Source organism: Anguilla anguilla, chromosome 5 (assembly GCF_013347855.1).
Source record: "Anguilla anguilla isolate fAngAng1 chromosome 5, fAngAng1.pri, whole genome shotgun sequence".
Taxonomy (NCBI): Eukaryota; Metazoa; Chordata; class Actinopteri; order Anguilliformes; family Anguillidae; genus Anguilla; species Anguilla anguilla.
The window spans coordinates 54250310-54264348 of NC_049205.1; the positions used below are offsets into that span (position 1 = coordinate 54250310).

General features: G+C 40.6%; 1 protein-coding gene across 7 annotated transcripts in view; it reads right to left on the reverse strand.

Moving 5' to 3' along the window:
- The window catches only part of LOC118227886 (serine/threonine-protein kinase BRSK2-like), a 109203-nt gene extending 107662 nt beyond the window's left edge, over positions 1-1541 (reverse strand). For 2 of the 7 annotated variants that reach the window (XM_035418894.1, XM_035418893.1), the window contains exon 1: positions 627-1050. In XM_035418894.1, the coding sequence (XP_035274785.1) occupies positions 627-717 (91 nt within the window). In that variant the 5' untranslated portion in view covers positions 718-1050. Of the gene's footprint in view, positions 1-626; positions 1053-1482 lie in introns of those variants that run through there. The other 5 variants (XM_035418898.1, XM_035418897.1, XM_035418895.1 and 2 more) reach the window with 4 other exon arrangements.
- Positions 1542-14039: the final 12498 nt, after the last annotated feature.

Sequence of the window (14039 nt, forward strand, 5' to 3'; positions counted from 1 at the left end):
CAGGATATTATGCTCGTGTTCATAATTTCTTCATATCACACTTTTACATTATTGCCATGCAAAATAACCTCGAAGATTCTGTTAAAAATATTGGTTTACAACGTAACACTCTGTAACAACTCCAGTAAATGTGGAATTGTAGCATAAAATGGCAAATGAAAATCACTGACTTCATAGCCTGCACATATCTCAAAGCGCAGAAGCACAGCGAACGCAACTACAGGGAATAAGTTAATTTTCTTAATATAATCAATAGCCTATGCCCGGATTTCCAGTTTCCATGAGAATAATCCACCTTGAATTCTGAAGAATTCCGGAGACCGCCCCAGAGAGAATTACAGAGCAAAAACAAAATAATAATAATAATAATAATAATAATAGCGTACAATGTTGCTCGTCCTTTGGAGACCTCAAGCGTAATACATTCACAACAAGCAATAGTATAAGAATCCCAAGCCCAAAACTGTCGATAACCCAATAACCCAGGCTGTTACAATCCCAAAATCACCAAATACGAAGCAATACATTTCAACAATTATAACCAACCAGCGAGCTGAGACGGAGAGGGACACAGCGATACCACCTTTGAAAGGGAAAGGCAATTTAAAATGATTCAAGAGACAAACCTGTCTGTCCTTTCCCGAGCGTCTTCTCCAAACGATATGGTCCCACGTAATTAGCATGAGCACCGCTGTTGTCTTTACCAGACGATGACATTTTTAAGGTTGAAGAAAATAAAGATTGCTGTACAACCTAAGTGCTGTTAATAACGCAAAAATAACGCAATCCTTTCTTGTTCTCTGCTCGTCCAACAATTATTTAATTTATTTCCCAGATTTGACGTTTCCTGCGGTCGGTGTGCCTCTCTCGCTCGCAGTACGTGTAGGTAGATTTTTCCCTGTTCTTTTTCTCCTTTGCGGATGAACAGAGGCGCTCTAAGACCCAAACAGCATTGTGTTTCGGGATCATGCGCGGCTTCTCTCTGCTAGCGTCGGTGCTGTGGAGCCGCCAGAGAGCGCAGCTTGCAGAGCACGGTACACTGAAGGAGGACCGCAGCAGTAACCGGTGACTGACACAATTTCCGACCAATTAGCAGGCTGCTACGCGTCCCAAATGTGCAAGTCCGTCTTTGAGAGCCTTATGCATTCATTACACTAAATAAATAAATAAATAAAAATAAAAATGTAAATGATTAAATTAACAGTCGCGTGCGTTAAAAAACAAAACAAAGGGGTATATACAATATTTTTGTCTAAGGTGGTCTGTGAGAATATCGAATACTTTCAGCTGCAATACGCTTTTTCAAGAGTTATTTGGATACTTACAGCTGCTGTTAAAATACCGTACCGTCGGCATTGAAAAGTCTCAGTTTGGGTATATGAAGATATTTTCCATTTTGTATTGCTTTAGTGTCGCAAATATAAAATTATATCTAATTGAACATCGCCCCCCTTTAAGAAAAAATATTTATTTTCCACTTACTGTGCCACCCCTGGAAGACTGTGCAATTCTTCTGACACTACTGTGTGTGCCCCCCTGCGTAAACTGGTGTTCGTTCCAACCACATTTGCAATCTCAGAATTTTACAAGCTGTTAATTTTTCTTAATTAGGTGCTCTTCGTGATTAGAGGAATTATTTTCCATCTGAGGCCACATTATGTGAGAAAAAGCCATGTATGCCACGAAGAATAAAGTTCCCATGTTCATATTGTGCTTATTGTATGATATTGCAAACAGATGCATAAAAGGAGGTAAGTTATTTTTTAACTGATCAAATTAAAGACCGGTGAATCAGTACACTCATAATTGGAGAAAGTGTGGACACCTGTCCACTAAAACTAGCCAACTGGAAGATAATTAATCATTAAAAGTCAAAATGGCAACAATCCAAACCTGCATTGCGCTGGTTTATGGACAAAATTATTAAAGAAATTAAATGTGTTTGTTCAACACCCTAATTAGGGTCATAATGATTGACCTTTAGTCTTTAGTTTGGTCAACAACAAAAAAAAAACACTCTTTTTAAGTAATTGTTTGCAATATTAAAAAAAAAAAATGAACATGGGAATTTTATTCTTTATGGGGTGCAAAGCTATTTCTGACATAAACGTGGTTTATGAGGGTAAATAATTCCTTTAAACACGAAAAGTACCTAATTAAGGAAAATTAACATCCTGTTAAACTTCTTGGATTGCAATTGTGGCTGGAACGAAAACCAGCATGCCCCAGGGCCGAGTTTGGGAACCACTGACCAAGAGACACGATTCTTTTTTCCCCATAATCCTTAGGTCCTGGCGAGCTGAACATGCCCACCCCTGTAAATGTCTGCCTCATTGGATTTCCCCCTATATTCAAATTTTTTTGAAAATCACATTTGAAACTCCTAGGCTGTTGAACGGATCACCACAATATTTGCCATGGATCATCTAGATTCTAGAAAGTACCTAAAAACTGCTAAATGTAATTTTATTTAATTGAACGTTTAGGTGTAGTCTGAAAAGGTGGTTTTCAAGAGGTTGTTTGTATGATGTTTGGCATGTTGGTTGGAGGGGATACATATCCTTTTGAAACCCCTAGTATAATGTTATATAAAGTATTTTATTTTATAACACAATTGTCTTGAATGGCAAAAACACATTTCACACATTTGAAATGATTTTTTTAAAAGAAAATATTATTAATATTCTTTTCATTAAATGTCCTTTGGAGTTTAAGTTTCAGCAAAGTTGAATTTATGGTTTTTTCGGTTTTTGAGATTAAGACCAGAGAACAATATCCCCTGCTGGGGACAAAACTGAATTGTTGGGCCTCAGGAGGATATATTAATTGGTTATAACAGACAATCAACCTCAGTGTTTCCTATGAAGGGGTGCCAGTGATTTCTGAAGATGTTGTACTAATCATTACAATAATTCACATGACAGAAACATCAAAACAAGTTATTCTAGATTCGCTAATTTGCATGAAATTAGCATCATTTCTGAGCTGTCCCCCTGAGGGTGGTTCGTAATGATGCTGTTATGGGCGTTCAACTGTGTGAAAGCTTGCAGCAGGTGCAGAGAAAGAATCAAACAAGTTTTGCTGCTGTTTGGGGACTTCGTTTTATTTTAAGTGATTAGTTGTTCATCTGTTAAAAAAAAAAAAAATCAGATTAAAAAAGGCCAAATCTCTTTGAAGAAAGTCTGTAAACTTTCATTTCACACTCTGGTGGTCTGGGGATCATGTGTGTTTCAGGGACAGGTGCCAATGTCACGGCTCCTGATGTTTGATATCACAGATGCTGGGAACCTGCTGTGCTGGGGAATGTGAGAACCCCACTCTGTGTGTTAACATGGAGCGATAAGCGTTGTGAGGACTGCACTTTCTGTGTTAACATGGATTGACAGGCATTGTGAGGACTCCCTGTTGTATTACAGTTTGTGATGCTTTCAAGCGCACAGATGGATTACATGTCATGATGTTTCAGAGAGTGATTGACAGCCAAAACTTATTTTATTCTATTCTTCCTATTTGTCAAAACCTGACAGTTGACAAAAAAAAATTAATTAGTTATATCTTTGCCACAGCGGTAATATTGCAGCAACACAGGGCTAAACATGACTGCAGCCTCATAGCAAAGCGTTCATGGATGGTCTCTTCTTGGCACAGTGTAATTTTGTACTAACCACGTGTCTGTGTATGAACACCTTTGTTGAAATTGTGTCTGTGTGTACATCCTTTATTTATTCCACTCACAAAGAGATCTCAGGGTGTACTGTTTGTGCTTCTTGAGTTTCGGAAATCAGTTCGGGATGAAGATATTAACGTGAAACAATGATCGTCACTGCAATATCAAATATCAAAAATCAATGTTTCAATTTGTTGGAGGCATTCAATTGGCAAGGCATTAAATCTCAGGTAGCAATGGGCAAGAGAAAGTGAAGCATATCAATGTGTGGTTTGTGTTCTTCCACTGTGCCGTTGGAGAAGATCATTAAAGTCGGCCAGTTACTGACTTCCTTTGACTTGAATAAAGTTCAAGTTTCCTTTCTTTTTCATGAAAACTTTCATATGCTCATTTACTCAAACAGCTGTGGTATGTTTGCTAACACAATGTCTTCAAGCGTTATGACTGTAAAGCCACTCAGAAGTTGTAACATGGTGCCATTTTATTCATTTTATGGGTGTAGTTTGACAATTGCTAGTATTAATCTGCTGGTTAAATCGGATAGCGTTTTTGACACCTGACACAATCAATACGCAGATACGATGGGCACTGACAGGATGATTGTTGTACTTCAGTTTACATTGATTGCCTCCCAGGCTCCTTGCAGTTAATGATTTTATCAGCCATTTATCTTTCCTCTTGTATAATGTACTTCACACTGATAACCACTCTGTCACATTAACCTTATTAATCATTGAGAGCTTTTATCTCATTTGCATGATGGACACACTTTTACATCAGTCGTTATCTGAGTGAATACAGCATAACAGATCTGTCATCTCCGCCCCCCACCCCCCACCCCCCCCCCCACCCTCTCTCCCCCACCCCAAATGGCAAACCTTCTTCTCCTCCCAGATGCAGCTTCTATTAATTGTGGTGGTGGAGCTTTGTTTGAAAAAAAAAACCCCTTCAAAACATTGCAGTCTATAATTAAATTAATCCACTACCGACAGTGAATCAATGTCCAGGCTAATGCTACGGCCCACACAGAGAAAGATTTATTACCATGTCCTCAAACAGGGCATGCTATCTGTTATGAATTCCTGTTTGAATTTGAAAGCGCTTATGATCTTTTGTTAAGAAACACAAACTATAATAGGGTTACAACACAATGAAATTGACCTTTCTGTTGGTTTGAGGAACAATATTGCATGCAATATTTCAAAAGTGTGAATATCCTAGTGGAAATATTCAGGCAGTCTTTGTGGGATTTAACCCATTTACACTGAACCAAAATATTTCACTGAAAAAGAACTGTTGGCTGAGAGAATATTTGTCCCTTCCCATAAAACCTATTTAAATAGATGGAAATTCCATATTCTTAAGTTGATAATTGATTATTATATATATGTGTATGCATACAAGATGCAGGCAGTGGTTCTGGTTCTTGGTTCTGTGTCCTGTACTGTAAGTGTCCTGGACTTTATTTTTGACTGCAAAATCATTTACAAAAAAAAAATAAAAAATTTAAGTCTGAATTTTGAATTATTTACTGAAAGCTCAACCTTGAGTGCAGGTCGATAGATCTGTGACACTGTCACAGAAGGTGTAGCCATAAAATTTGTAACTCCTGTGACCTTGTGAACCTGTGACCCTGTGACCTGTACCACTGCAATGGATCTATCACTGACTGGTCCTCAGGGAGTGTACCCACACTAGTGCATTAGTTCCTTTAAACTACTACGACCAGGTATGTACAGCATCATTTTCTTTATTTCCCTGAATTTTTTATTTATTTTTACATTTAAGTTATTCATTATAACTGCAGATGTACACCATTAGTATTGCCATGAATGTAAAGATTGCAGTTTGTTGAAATTATATGGTTGTTTTTTTTTTGTTGTTTTTTTGGTTAAATTGCCTGCTAGATTTCCTCACGGGGACTTACTCCACTGGTGTTTTGTTATGTTGAATTCTGTTATTGTATTATATAAAGTTCATTGGAGGAAAACAGGGCGAACAACATGCAAAAGAGAGACATAATTATAATGGAGTGAAAGCCTACAGAACGGTAAATCTCCAGGGTTGGGCAGCCCTGTTCTAACCCTCTTGTGTCAGTGCCAGCGGTTTGTATTCAAATAAAACAGTCAGATGAACTTACTTATTCTTAGAGCTTTTTGATGGGCGTGTGTGTGTGTGTGTGTGTGTGTGTGTGTGTGTGTGTTATTGTCCTTGGCAATTATCTATGGTCTTTGCTTATTTGTGTCGTTATTTAAAAATGGCATGGGAAAACTGTTGAACTGTTTCAGCTTTTGGGATTCTCTGGGGTCCTCTGTTTTCCCTACATAATTACATCACAAGGGTGGGACATTTAAATACAGCATATGACCCATACCCATAGCTGAAAATGTGCTCATTTTAAGCAGTTCTATGACTTTGAAACGAAAGAAAACCAACCCAGCTTTACATTTTTAAAATTATTTCACCTTAATTAAAATAGATCTCTTTCAGGAATGAGTCTTAAAAGCACAAAAGTCTTCTCAAAAAGCTTCTCTGCAAATAGGTAAACCTGACATTTCTAGTGAATTACAGTATTGAAAGGTATTATACTCCAAACTCAAATCAATGTTAAGAGTTCACAGTAGTTAACATTTCAATTTTATTTCTAATGCCATAAAAATATGGGGCAGCCTAATTTTTTATTATCTCCGCCAGCGGTGCCTGGAGGGGATCATGCGTTTGGTTGCATGTGTTTGTGTGTGCGTGTGTCTGTGTCTCTGTCCGCAGCTAATCTTGCATACTACTGGTCCAATCAGTCTAATATTTGTTGTAAATGCTGACAGCAGGCCGAGGACCCGAATTCTCGAATATTTTGCAAATCAGTCAACGACAAGTATTTTATTTGAATTAATTTCCATCATTGCTGTCCATTGAAATAGATTGAGTGCTAACTCCTAACCGGCCGCTAGGGGCCGCAAGTGATCGACAACTGCTTCCATTTGGAATGCCTGGTGGAGATCTGCACTCTACTGAGTGCACTCTTCTAGTTTTACATGAATTCTGTGACATTGTCATTTTTTCTATTGAAATAACAGCTGCGGCACTTTTAATGACTTTTTCAATGCTTAATTTTTTTTTTATACTATAAACAGGTACACTTCATGGCCAAAAGTATGTGGACACCTGACATCCAACATCTCAACATCTGCATTCAATCCAGTCAAAATTATGGGCATTAATATGAGTTGGTCCACACTTTTCTGCTATAACAACCTCCACTCTTTTGGGAAGGCTTCATACTTCATACTATGTTGGAGCATTGCTGCTGGGATTTGCTTCCATTCATCCAGAAGAGCATTACTGAGGTTTAAGGAAGAAAGAGCCTTCCCTAAACTGTTGGGGAGGCACAGAATTCAGATTTGCCTTCACTGGAACTGTGGTCTCGCCCAAACCATAACAGCCCCAGACCGAGGGGTATCCAGATACTTTTGGTCATATAGTTTATGTGCCCTCACATTTGCAGCAAGATTAAGGTCAACTGAGAGGACATGAAGGTCAACTGACAGGAAATTAAGGTCAGGTGAGAGGAAATTAAGGTCAACTGAGAGGAAATCAAATCAAGTCAATTAGTGCTTTCTACAGAGAACTGTCACAAAAAAGTTGAAAAAGAGCAAAAAATAAGGCCTGGACCCCAAAAAAGCAAGCACCTGAGGAAAAAAAAAACTACAAGTGGAGAGAAAACCCCTCAAATGGCGGTGAGAAAAAAACTCCCCAATGGGAAGAAATCTCAGGAGGAACCTGACTAGAGGGGGAGCCCATCATCTACTGGCCAGCCTGGTGCAAAGTAGCTGCAAAATGGAATGTAATGGAAATATAATAAAAGGATCTATCACAGCAATTAAACTGGATTCAGCAGGATACAATTGAGGTAATTAACTGGAATAGTGAAAGTCCAGATTGTATAGTGCAGTATATTGCTGGAGCTCTGGTGAACTGGAATTCCAGCACTATACTGAAATTCCTTGTCAAGGAAACGTGGCCATGGTGTCCATAGCAGATGAAAACTGTAAACCCTCAGTTCAGACTAAAATATTTTATTATTATCCCAGGCCTGTTTTTGGTTCTTGAATGAGTGAATGGGTAGGATACATGCCAATTTAAATCAGGTGTACTCATTAGCTGTTGATTGCTCTTTTACTATATCGCATTTAATACATTATTATTGTGCCTTTGGGCACATGAAATCATCAGTACAAATATAACTTGTTTTAATTTTAACGGTAAGTCAGGATTTCCATCCCAAATGCCTTTTTTATTTGAAATATTGTTAGATTCCAGGTGTCAAATGTTTTACAGATTTAAGGTAAGTTCCCTGTCTGCGCTGATGGGGTAGGCGGACGAGGGGCGTGCTCTCTCTCTCTGTCTCTGACACTGGCGTCAGGACCTCTGGGGCTGAAAGGATCCCGTCCCATATAAAGACAGCCCACGTGTCACATCAGTCCAACTCCAATCTAGAAAAACAGTGAATCACACAGAGCCAAGAACTGAGAGAGCAGCTCACTGAGGTACAGATTAAAGCATCGCAAGGTCACAGAGCTCTCAGATATAACAAAAAGGCATAACCACCACTGTAAAAGGGCGTGAAATGAGAGTCAAGTGCATTCAAAAGCAAATGGGTGCATACAAATGCTAAATGGGTATATAATACAGGTGGATGGAGACATAAGTAAATAGATAGACAGCACTGTATGGATGCAGTAGCTGCGGAGATTGATTACAGGCGATGAAGACAGGCAATGGCTGTTCTCCATTCACTTCTCAAAATGGTGCTGATTTAATGTGATTTTGTCTTTCGCTCCCTCTCTCCATCCTTCTCTCCCTTCCCTCTATCCTGTATGGTGATGATGTTCTGGCATCAATACATCAATTCAAGGACAGAAAATGAAAAAACATATGTACTGAGACAAACAGAAATCAAGCAGCCGAAAGCCATGATGAATTACTGAGACAGAACAGCCAAACAATTCTTGGGAAAAAGGATTCACAAAAATGAGTGTTTAGGGAAAGGAGTCACATAAGTAAGGATGCTTTAAATGTGTATCGTAGGTAAAAAATGGGTAAGAGTATAGCATAGGTAAAATGTCCCTTGTCATTACAGTAATCATTGGCTAAACAAAAATTTTGTAGATTAATATTTTTATCATAATCACATCAATGGAATTTACTATTCAACAAATGCATTTTTAGTTTACACACAGATTGGGCCCGCTGAGACTCCATGTGTATGTGCACGTGTGTGTGTGTGTTTGTGCATATTTGTGTGTATTTGTATTTCTGCTGAAAGTGCTTAGAATAAGCCATCCTGAGACAGCTGCAAACTGCAAGCAGGACACTCGTTCCCTGTGGTGCAGCACACCTAAAGAACAAATGGAGCTTTACACCCCCCAAAAGCACATACAGCACCAAATACATATGTCATACAGCAATATAAACTATAGCATCAAATACATTCATTATCAAATACAAACAGGATCAGATACATTTAGTGTGAAATAGCCTCTGTATATAATAAATACAGCTCCAGATACATAAGGCATCAAATACATACATTATATCCTATCCAATGCATAGAGAATCAAATGAACTCTTTTGGACGTTTGAGTTTGTGGGGTGTGGTACAGTACCTCCATTCTGATTCATTTCAGTGTCCCCGAGCTCCCTGAGGGAGACAAAACAATTCCAAAAAAGATTGTCACTCTCCTGAAACCTACTGTCTATGAAAACCATATTTTTCTATGCATTTTCTATGAGAAGGACCATTCGGGACACAAACCTTCACAATGTAAGAAAGTCGAGGTACTCCAAGGCAAAAAGAATGTGGTCTGTTAAAATGGACTTAATAAGAAAAAGAAAATTAAAATGAAGAGAATGCACTCTTGTCTTTCTTGCTTTGCACTAATTTTTTGGATGTGTAACATATTCATTTCATCTGGTGGTAATCCTTTTATTTAGAAGTAACTCATTTATTTATCTGCAGAGGACCACCTCCCCTTTTTGACACAGGCCTTCAGACTAAAAGAACAGAGCCCATTATTCAGGGTCCAGGTAATGGGGTAAAAATGGAAGTGGAAGCCGAACTGTGGAGCACTGCAGCGTTGTGGCGGCTGACTGCAGAGAGACATTAGCGGGAACATTAGTAGGACTGCCACAGTGAAAGCAGACTCATTTGCAGAAGAGCATGAGCAACGGGTCTCACAAACGTACCGGCAGCCCTGCTGCTCCACATGCTGTCTAAAAGGGTCTATAGCTTCCTCTTGCTGGAGAGTGGAGACAGTGTGAAATTTGGTGGCAGATTTCTGTGGCTAGTCTATTTCAGTCATAATTTTAGTTTTGTGACAATGCAGAAATTGATCATTTTGAAAACAGTTAAGAGCCTATTGTGGCTTTACCACATTAAGTAATTCATGGGTACATTTAGACTATGTTGTAATAATAAAATATCCTAACTTTGATACCTTTAATGCACAGTTCAAAGCTAAACTCTATACAGGTCCCCTCTATGGGGTTGTAATCCCCATAATACTGTTTAGTTAAGCTACAGTAATTGGCATAAGCATGGCTACTGCAGCTATTGTGCTTTACAGGTGTACAATAGTAAAACTGGAGATAGTTATAAAAAATATAAAAGTAATACAATTGTAAAAAAAAAAGAGTTACAAAACCATAGGGCAAGCATAATCTTATCCCATTTATGTAAATTATTCAAATAATATGTATCTACTATTCAAAGAATATATAGCTTCATACACAAACACCTACACCTTTACTCACCTGTTTTACGCATTGCTAAATCCTAAACTTTACCCAGCCATATTTACCCACATTTTTATCTAGCCAACTTGCTACGTTTTTACACCAATACCCCTGTGTGATTTTGGAGGAGGACTGGATCATTTAGAATGTGCAGACTCCATTTGGTCACTCTTTCAAGAAACAGGACAGAAAAATAACTGCAGTCACATGCTAAAATTGAGCATTTTAGAATTGTCTCCAGCCAATCAGATTCTGAGTTTGCCTGAAGGCGGGCATACACGGAGATGGGAAAAATGAGTTTCACACTTCAGTCATAAATCATAGCAGCTACAGGGGCTGGTAGTATTATTATTTATTTACAAGTTTGGAAGGTGTGGCCAGGAAAAATACCAAAGAGCTGGAGACAAAACAGGAACAATGAATGAGTACATACAGTAACATTAATGCTTGCGTGATTTGCAAAGACAAGAGGATAAATTAATAAAAACTATTTTGGGGATGAGAAGAGAAAATTATATTGGAAGAACAAAAACAAGTGTTCTCTTTCTAATGCCTGTGATTAGAATGTAAATAATTGCCATATAAGATGGAAATTGTTAGCAATCAAGTGGAGGGTTTTGTGCTAGCAGGGATAATTAAGTTTGTAGTGCCTAAATAATTATGGAGCTGCTAATGCCGAATGCTGCGTTGAAAATATAGCTTTACAAAACCACTGCAATTACATTATCTGGGCACAGTAATTATTCATGTCAATTGACAATTTATTCTTCTTTCTCTGCTGGTTCTGCTACCCTGCCTAGCACAGTGCTGCTCCTCCAAATATTACCTTTGTTTCCCCTCAGGTTTCCAGACTGCTCATTGGGTTTAATGAGTGAACGGCAGTTACCTAACCCCCTGCCAGTCAAAAGATGGGATTACCTGTCAAAGACAGCTCATCTTGATTCATAGCGCCCTACGATGAAAATCATATTTGAAAAGTATGCATGTTGCATGGTAATGGGTCATCCAGGGGTTGTTCAGATGTTCCCTCACACACCTCATACACCAATCCCCACACACGCCCTACACCCATCCCCACACACCCACAACACCAACCCCCATACACTCCTTCCACCAACCCCCACACATTCATAACCTGTTTGGGTTGAGTTTTGTATGTCTGATATTCAATTGTATCATATATGATTATTCCTTAATAAAGGAGTAAAGCATAAAAACAGGGATATGTGTAAAACTCATATCAGACAGAGAACAAAGAATACATTTCTCTTTCAGCAGGACACAGACATATGTGTCTCTCTGAGGTGGTAAAAGTTACTGGGTCCAGACCTAGAGCAATGTATTAAACCCCATTCAAACCTGTTTTCATAGGCCTGGGTGGACAGTTAACCGGTTAAAATGAGGACCATTCCCCAAAAGAAGATCTCAAAGAAGCCTCACAGCTCCTCTGTCTCTCTCTTTGGGGAAAAATAAAAACGTCCAAAACAGAGGAAATACTCAGCATCTCAGTTAACCTGGCAGAAAGCCCATGGCTGTGCCTTTTTAGATTATTTAGCAGCCACATAGCATAGCAAAGCAAAGGCATAACAATGGCACACTAAATGCCACACTGAGACAAAGGGAGAGAGAGAGAGAAGAAGGGAGGAGAATGAGGGGGAGATGGATGAATCGGGGGAGGGAGCAGACAGACGCGGGCGGCGTGGGGTGTCCGGGGGTTGACAGGCGGGAACGGGGGGCGGCGGCAGACGCATTAGCGCGGACATCTCCATGGCTGACGGCCGCGGCCCTCTCCTGCAGCCCTGATTGATTGGAAGCAGCAGTTTGGGCGGCCCCTCGCCGCGCCGGGAAATTACGTCCGGCGTCCTCCCTCCCCCCTCCCCCTAACCCCCGACCCCCCACATCCACATCCTTGACCAAGCATTCCCAAAGCCACCGCCCTTCCCCCTCCCTCCCACCTCCCCACCTCAACCTCTTCCCGTCCCTCTCACAGGCTTTTGGAATCATAGAAAATGTCATCTTGGTGGTGGTGGTGGGGGTGAGGGGGGAGCTCTCATTTGAAGAGCTGATTAGAGTTAAAAGCCCCGGCCAGGCCTCCCCTTCCTGACAGCGGCTGGATTAGAGGCAGAAGCCCGTCATCTGTGAAATGAAGTTTGGGCCGTGGGCCGAGAAAGGCCGTGTGAAGAGGGGGATCGGCGGAGGAGTGGGGCACTGGAAAAATAAAGGGGTGGGAGGTTGCTTTTGACCTTTACGAGCCTGTTCAGTTCATTTTCCTCATATGTCACTGTCACAGAACACTGGGGACGGTGGAGGGGTGGGTAGGGGTGGATAATCCATTATCGGACCCCCTCATATCCCTCTGTTTTGAAGCGACGGACCCCTTTTCTCTCCTCTGTTTGAAACACTTTGGTTCTCACAACCACAATTAACCTTCAGTTAATCCCCAGACACGTCCAGGCCCTCAGTGGCCCCAGCAAAACACATCTCACTCACTGCTGGGGAGGGCCGTGCTGTTAGTGGGCACTGCGATGCCCTCTCATCGTCTCATATTTCTGCCTTTGTTGCTGTTGCTTCTGTAACTGGTTCACGGAATTATATGGTCGACCATTCACCTCTAAATGGTACACTGACATAAAATGTGCAGGTTTTTCAGCAGAATGAAAGAAATGGGCCATTAAATAAGACTAAGCCTCTTTAATCCACATGCCCATAATCCAGTCAGGCAGCCATGATATTCCATCAGCTCAGGTATCTCAGTACTGAAAAAAAACAATCTCAGGATCCATTTATGGAATGGAGCTCACACACGCACACACACACACATTCACACGCGCATGCACACACACACGCACACGCATTACTACTGTGTAGGCAGATTTTTTTTAACGCTTTCACTGTTTCACAAGTCTTCTGTCTTGCGCGAGTCTTGCTGTAGCCAGAAGAAAAACCTATTTAAAAAAAACTACCAATAAAATTAAACTGAGCTTCAACGTTTCTCTTTATAATAGGTTGAGATCTTTCAAGGATAACTGAAGTTTGTTTGACTTTAGCTCATGCATGTGATAAGTAATAGTAGTGGCAAGTTAGGAGTGGTGAGAATAATTTGCTAAGGTGCAGTGGAGAGGATGATTTTGAGAATGTGTTTTTGTTTTATTTTACACCTCTGCCATTCTCAGCAATGCCCCACTCCATCATGCCACCCTCGGTTCCGCCTGGCTCGCCTGGACACACCTGTCTTCTCCCTGTCTGGTTCTAGTAGCTCATACCAGACCAAAGCTGAGTCTACCATGGTCAGCCTGCTGCTACAGGCACAGCTGGACTGGCCATCTGGCACTCCTGGAAGATGTGGGCTGGTGAACTTGGGGCTGTGATTGCAATCGCCCCCCAACCTCACCCACTTCCTGCCCCCACCATCTGAGTTGAGACCGCAACCCCCCCCCCCCCCCCCCCATCCCCCCTCTGCCCCCCCACCATTCTAATTTATAATCGCTATCTCTCCCCCAGTCCCAGCCCAGCCCTGGCTGCAGGTTTCATATTTTCATATCGTGTGACCTTCTCCTGGGTCATATTATTTTAACGCAAA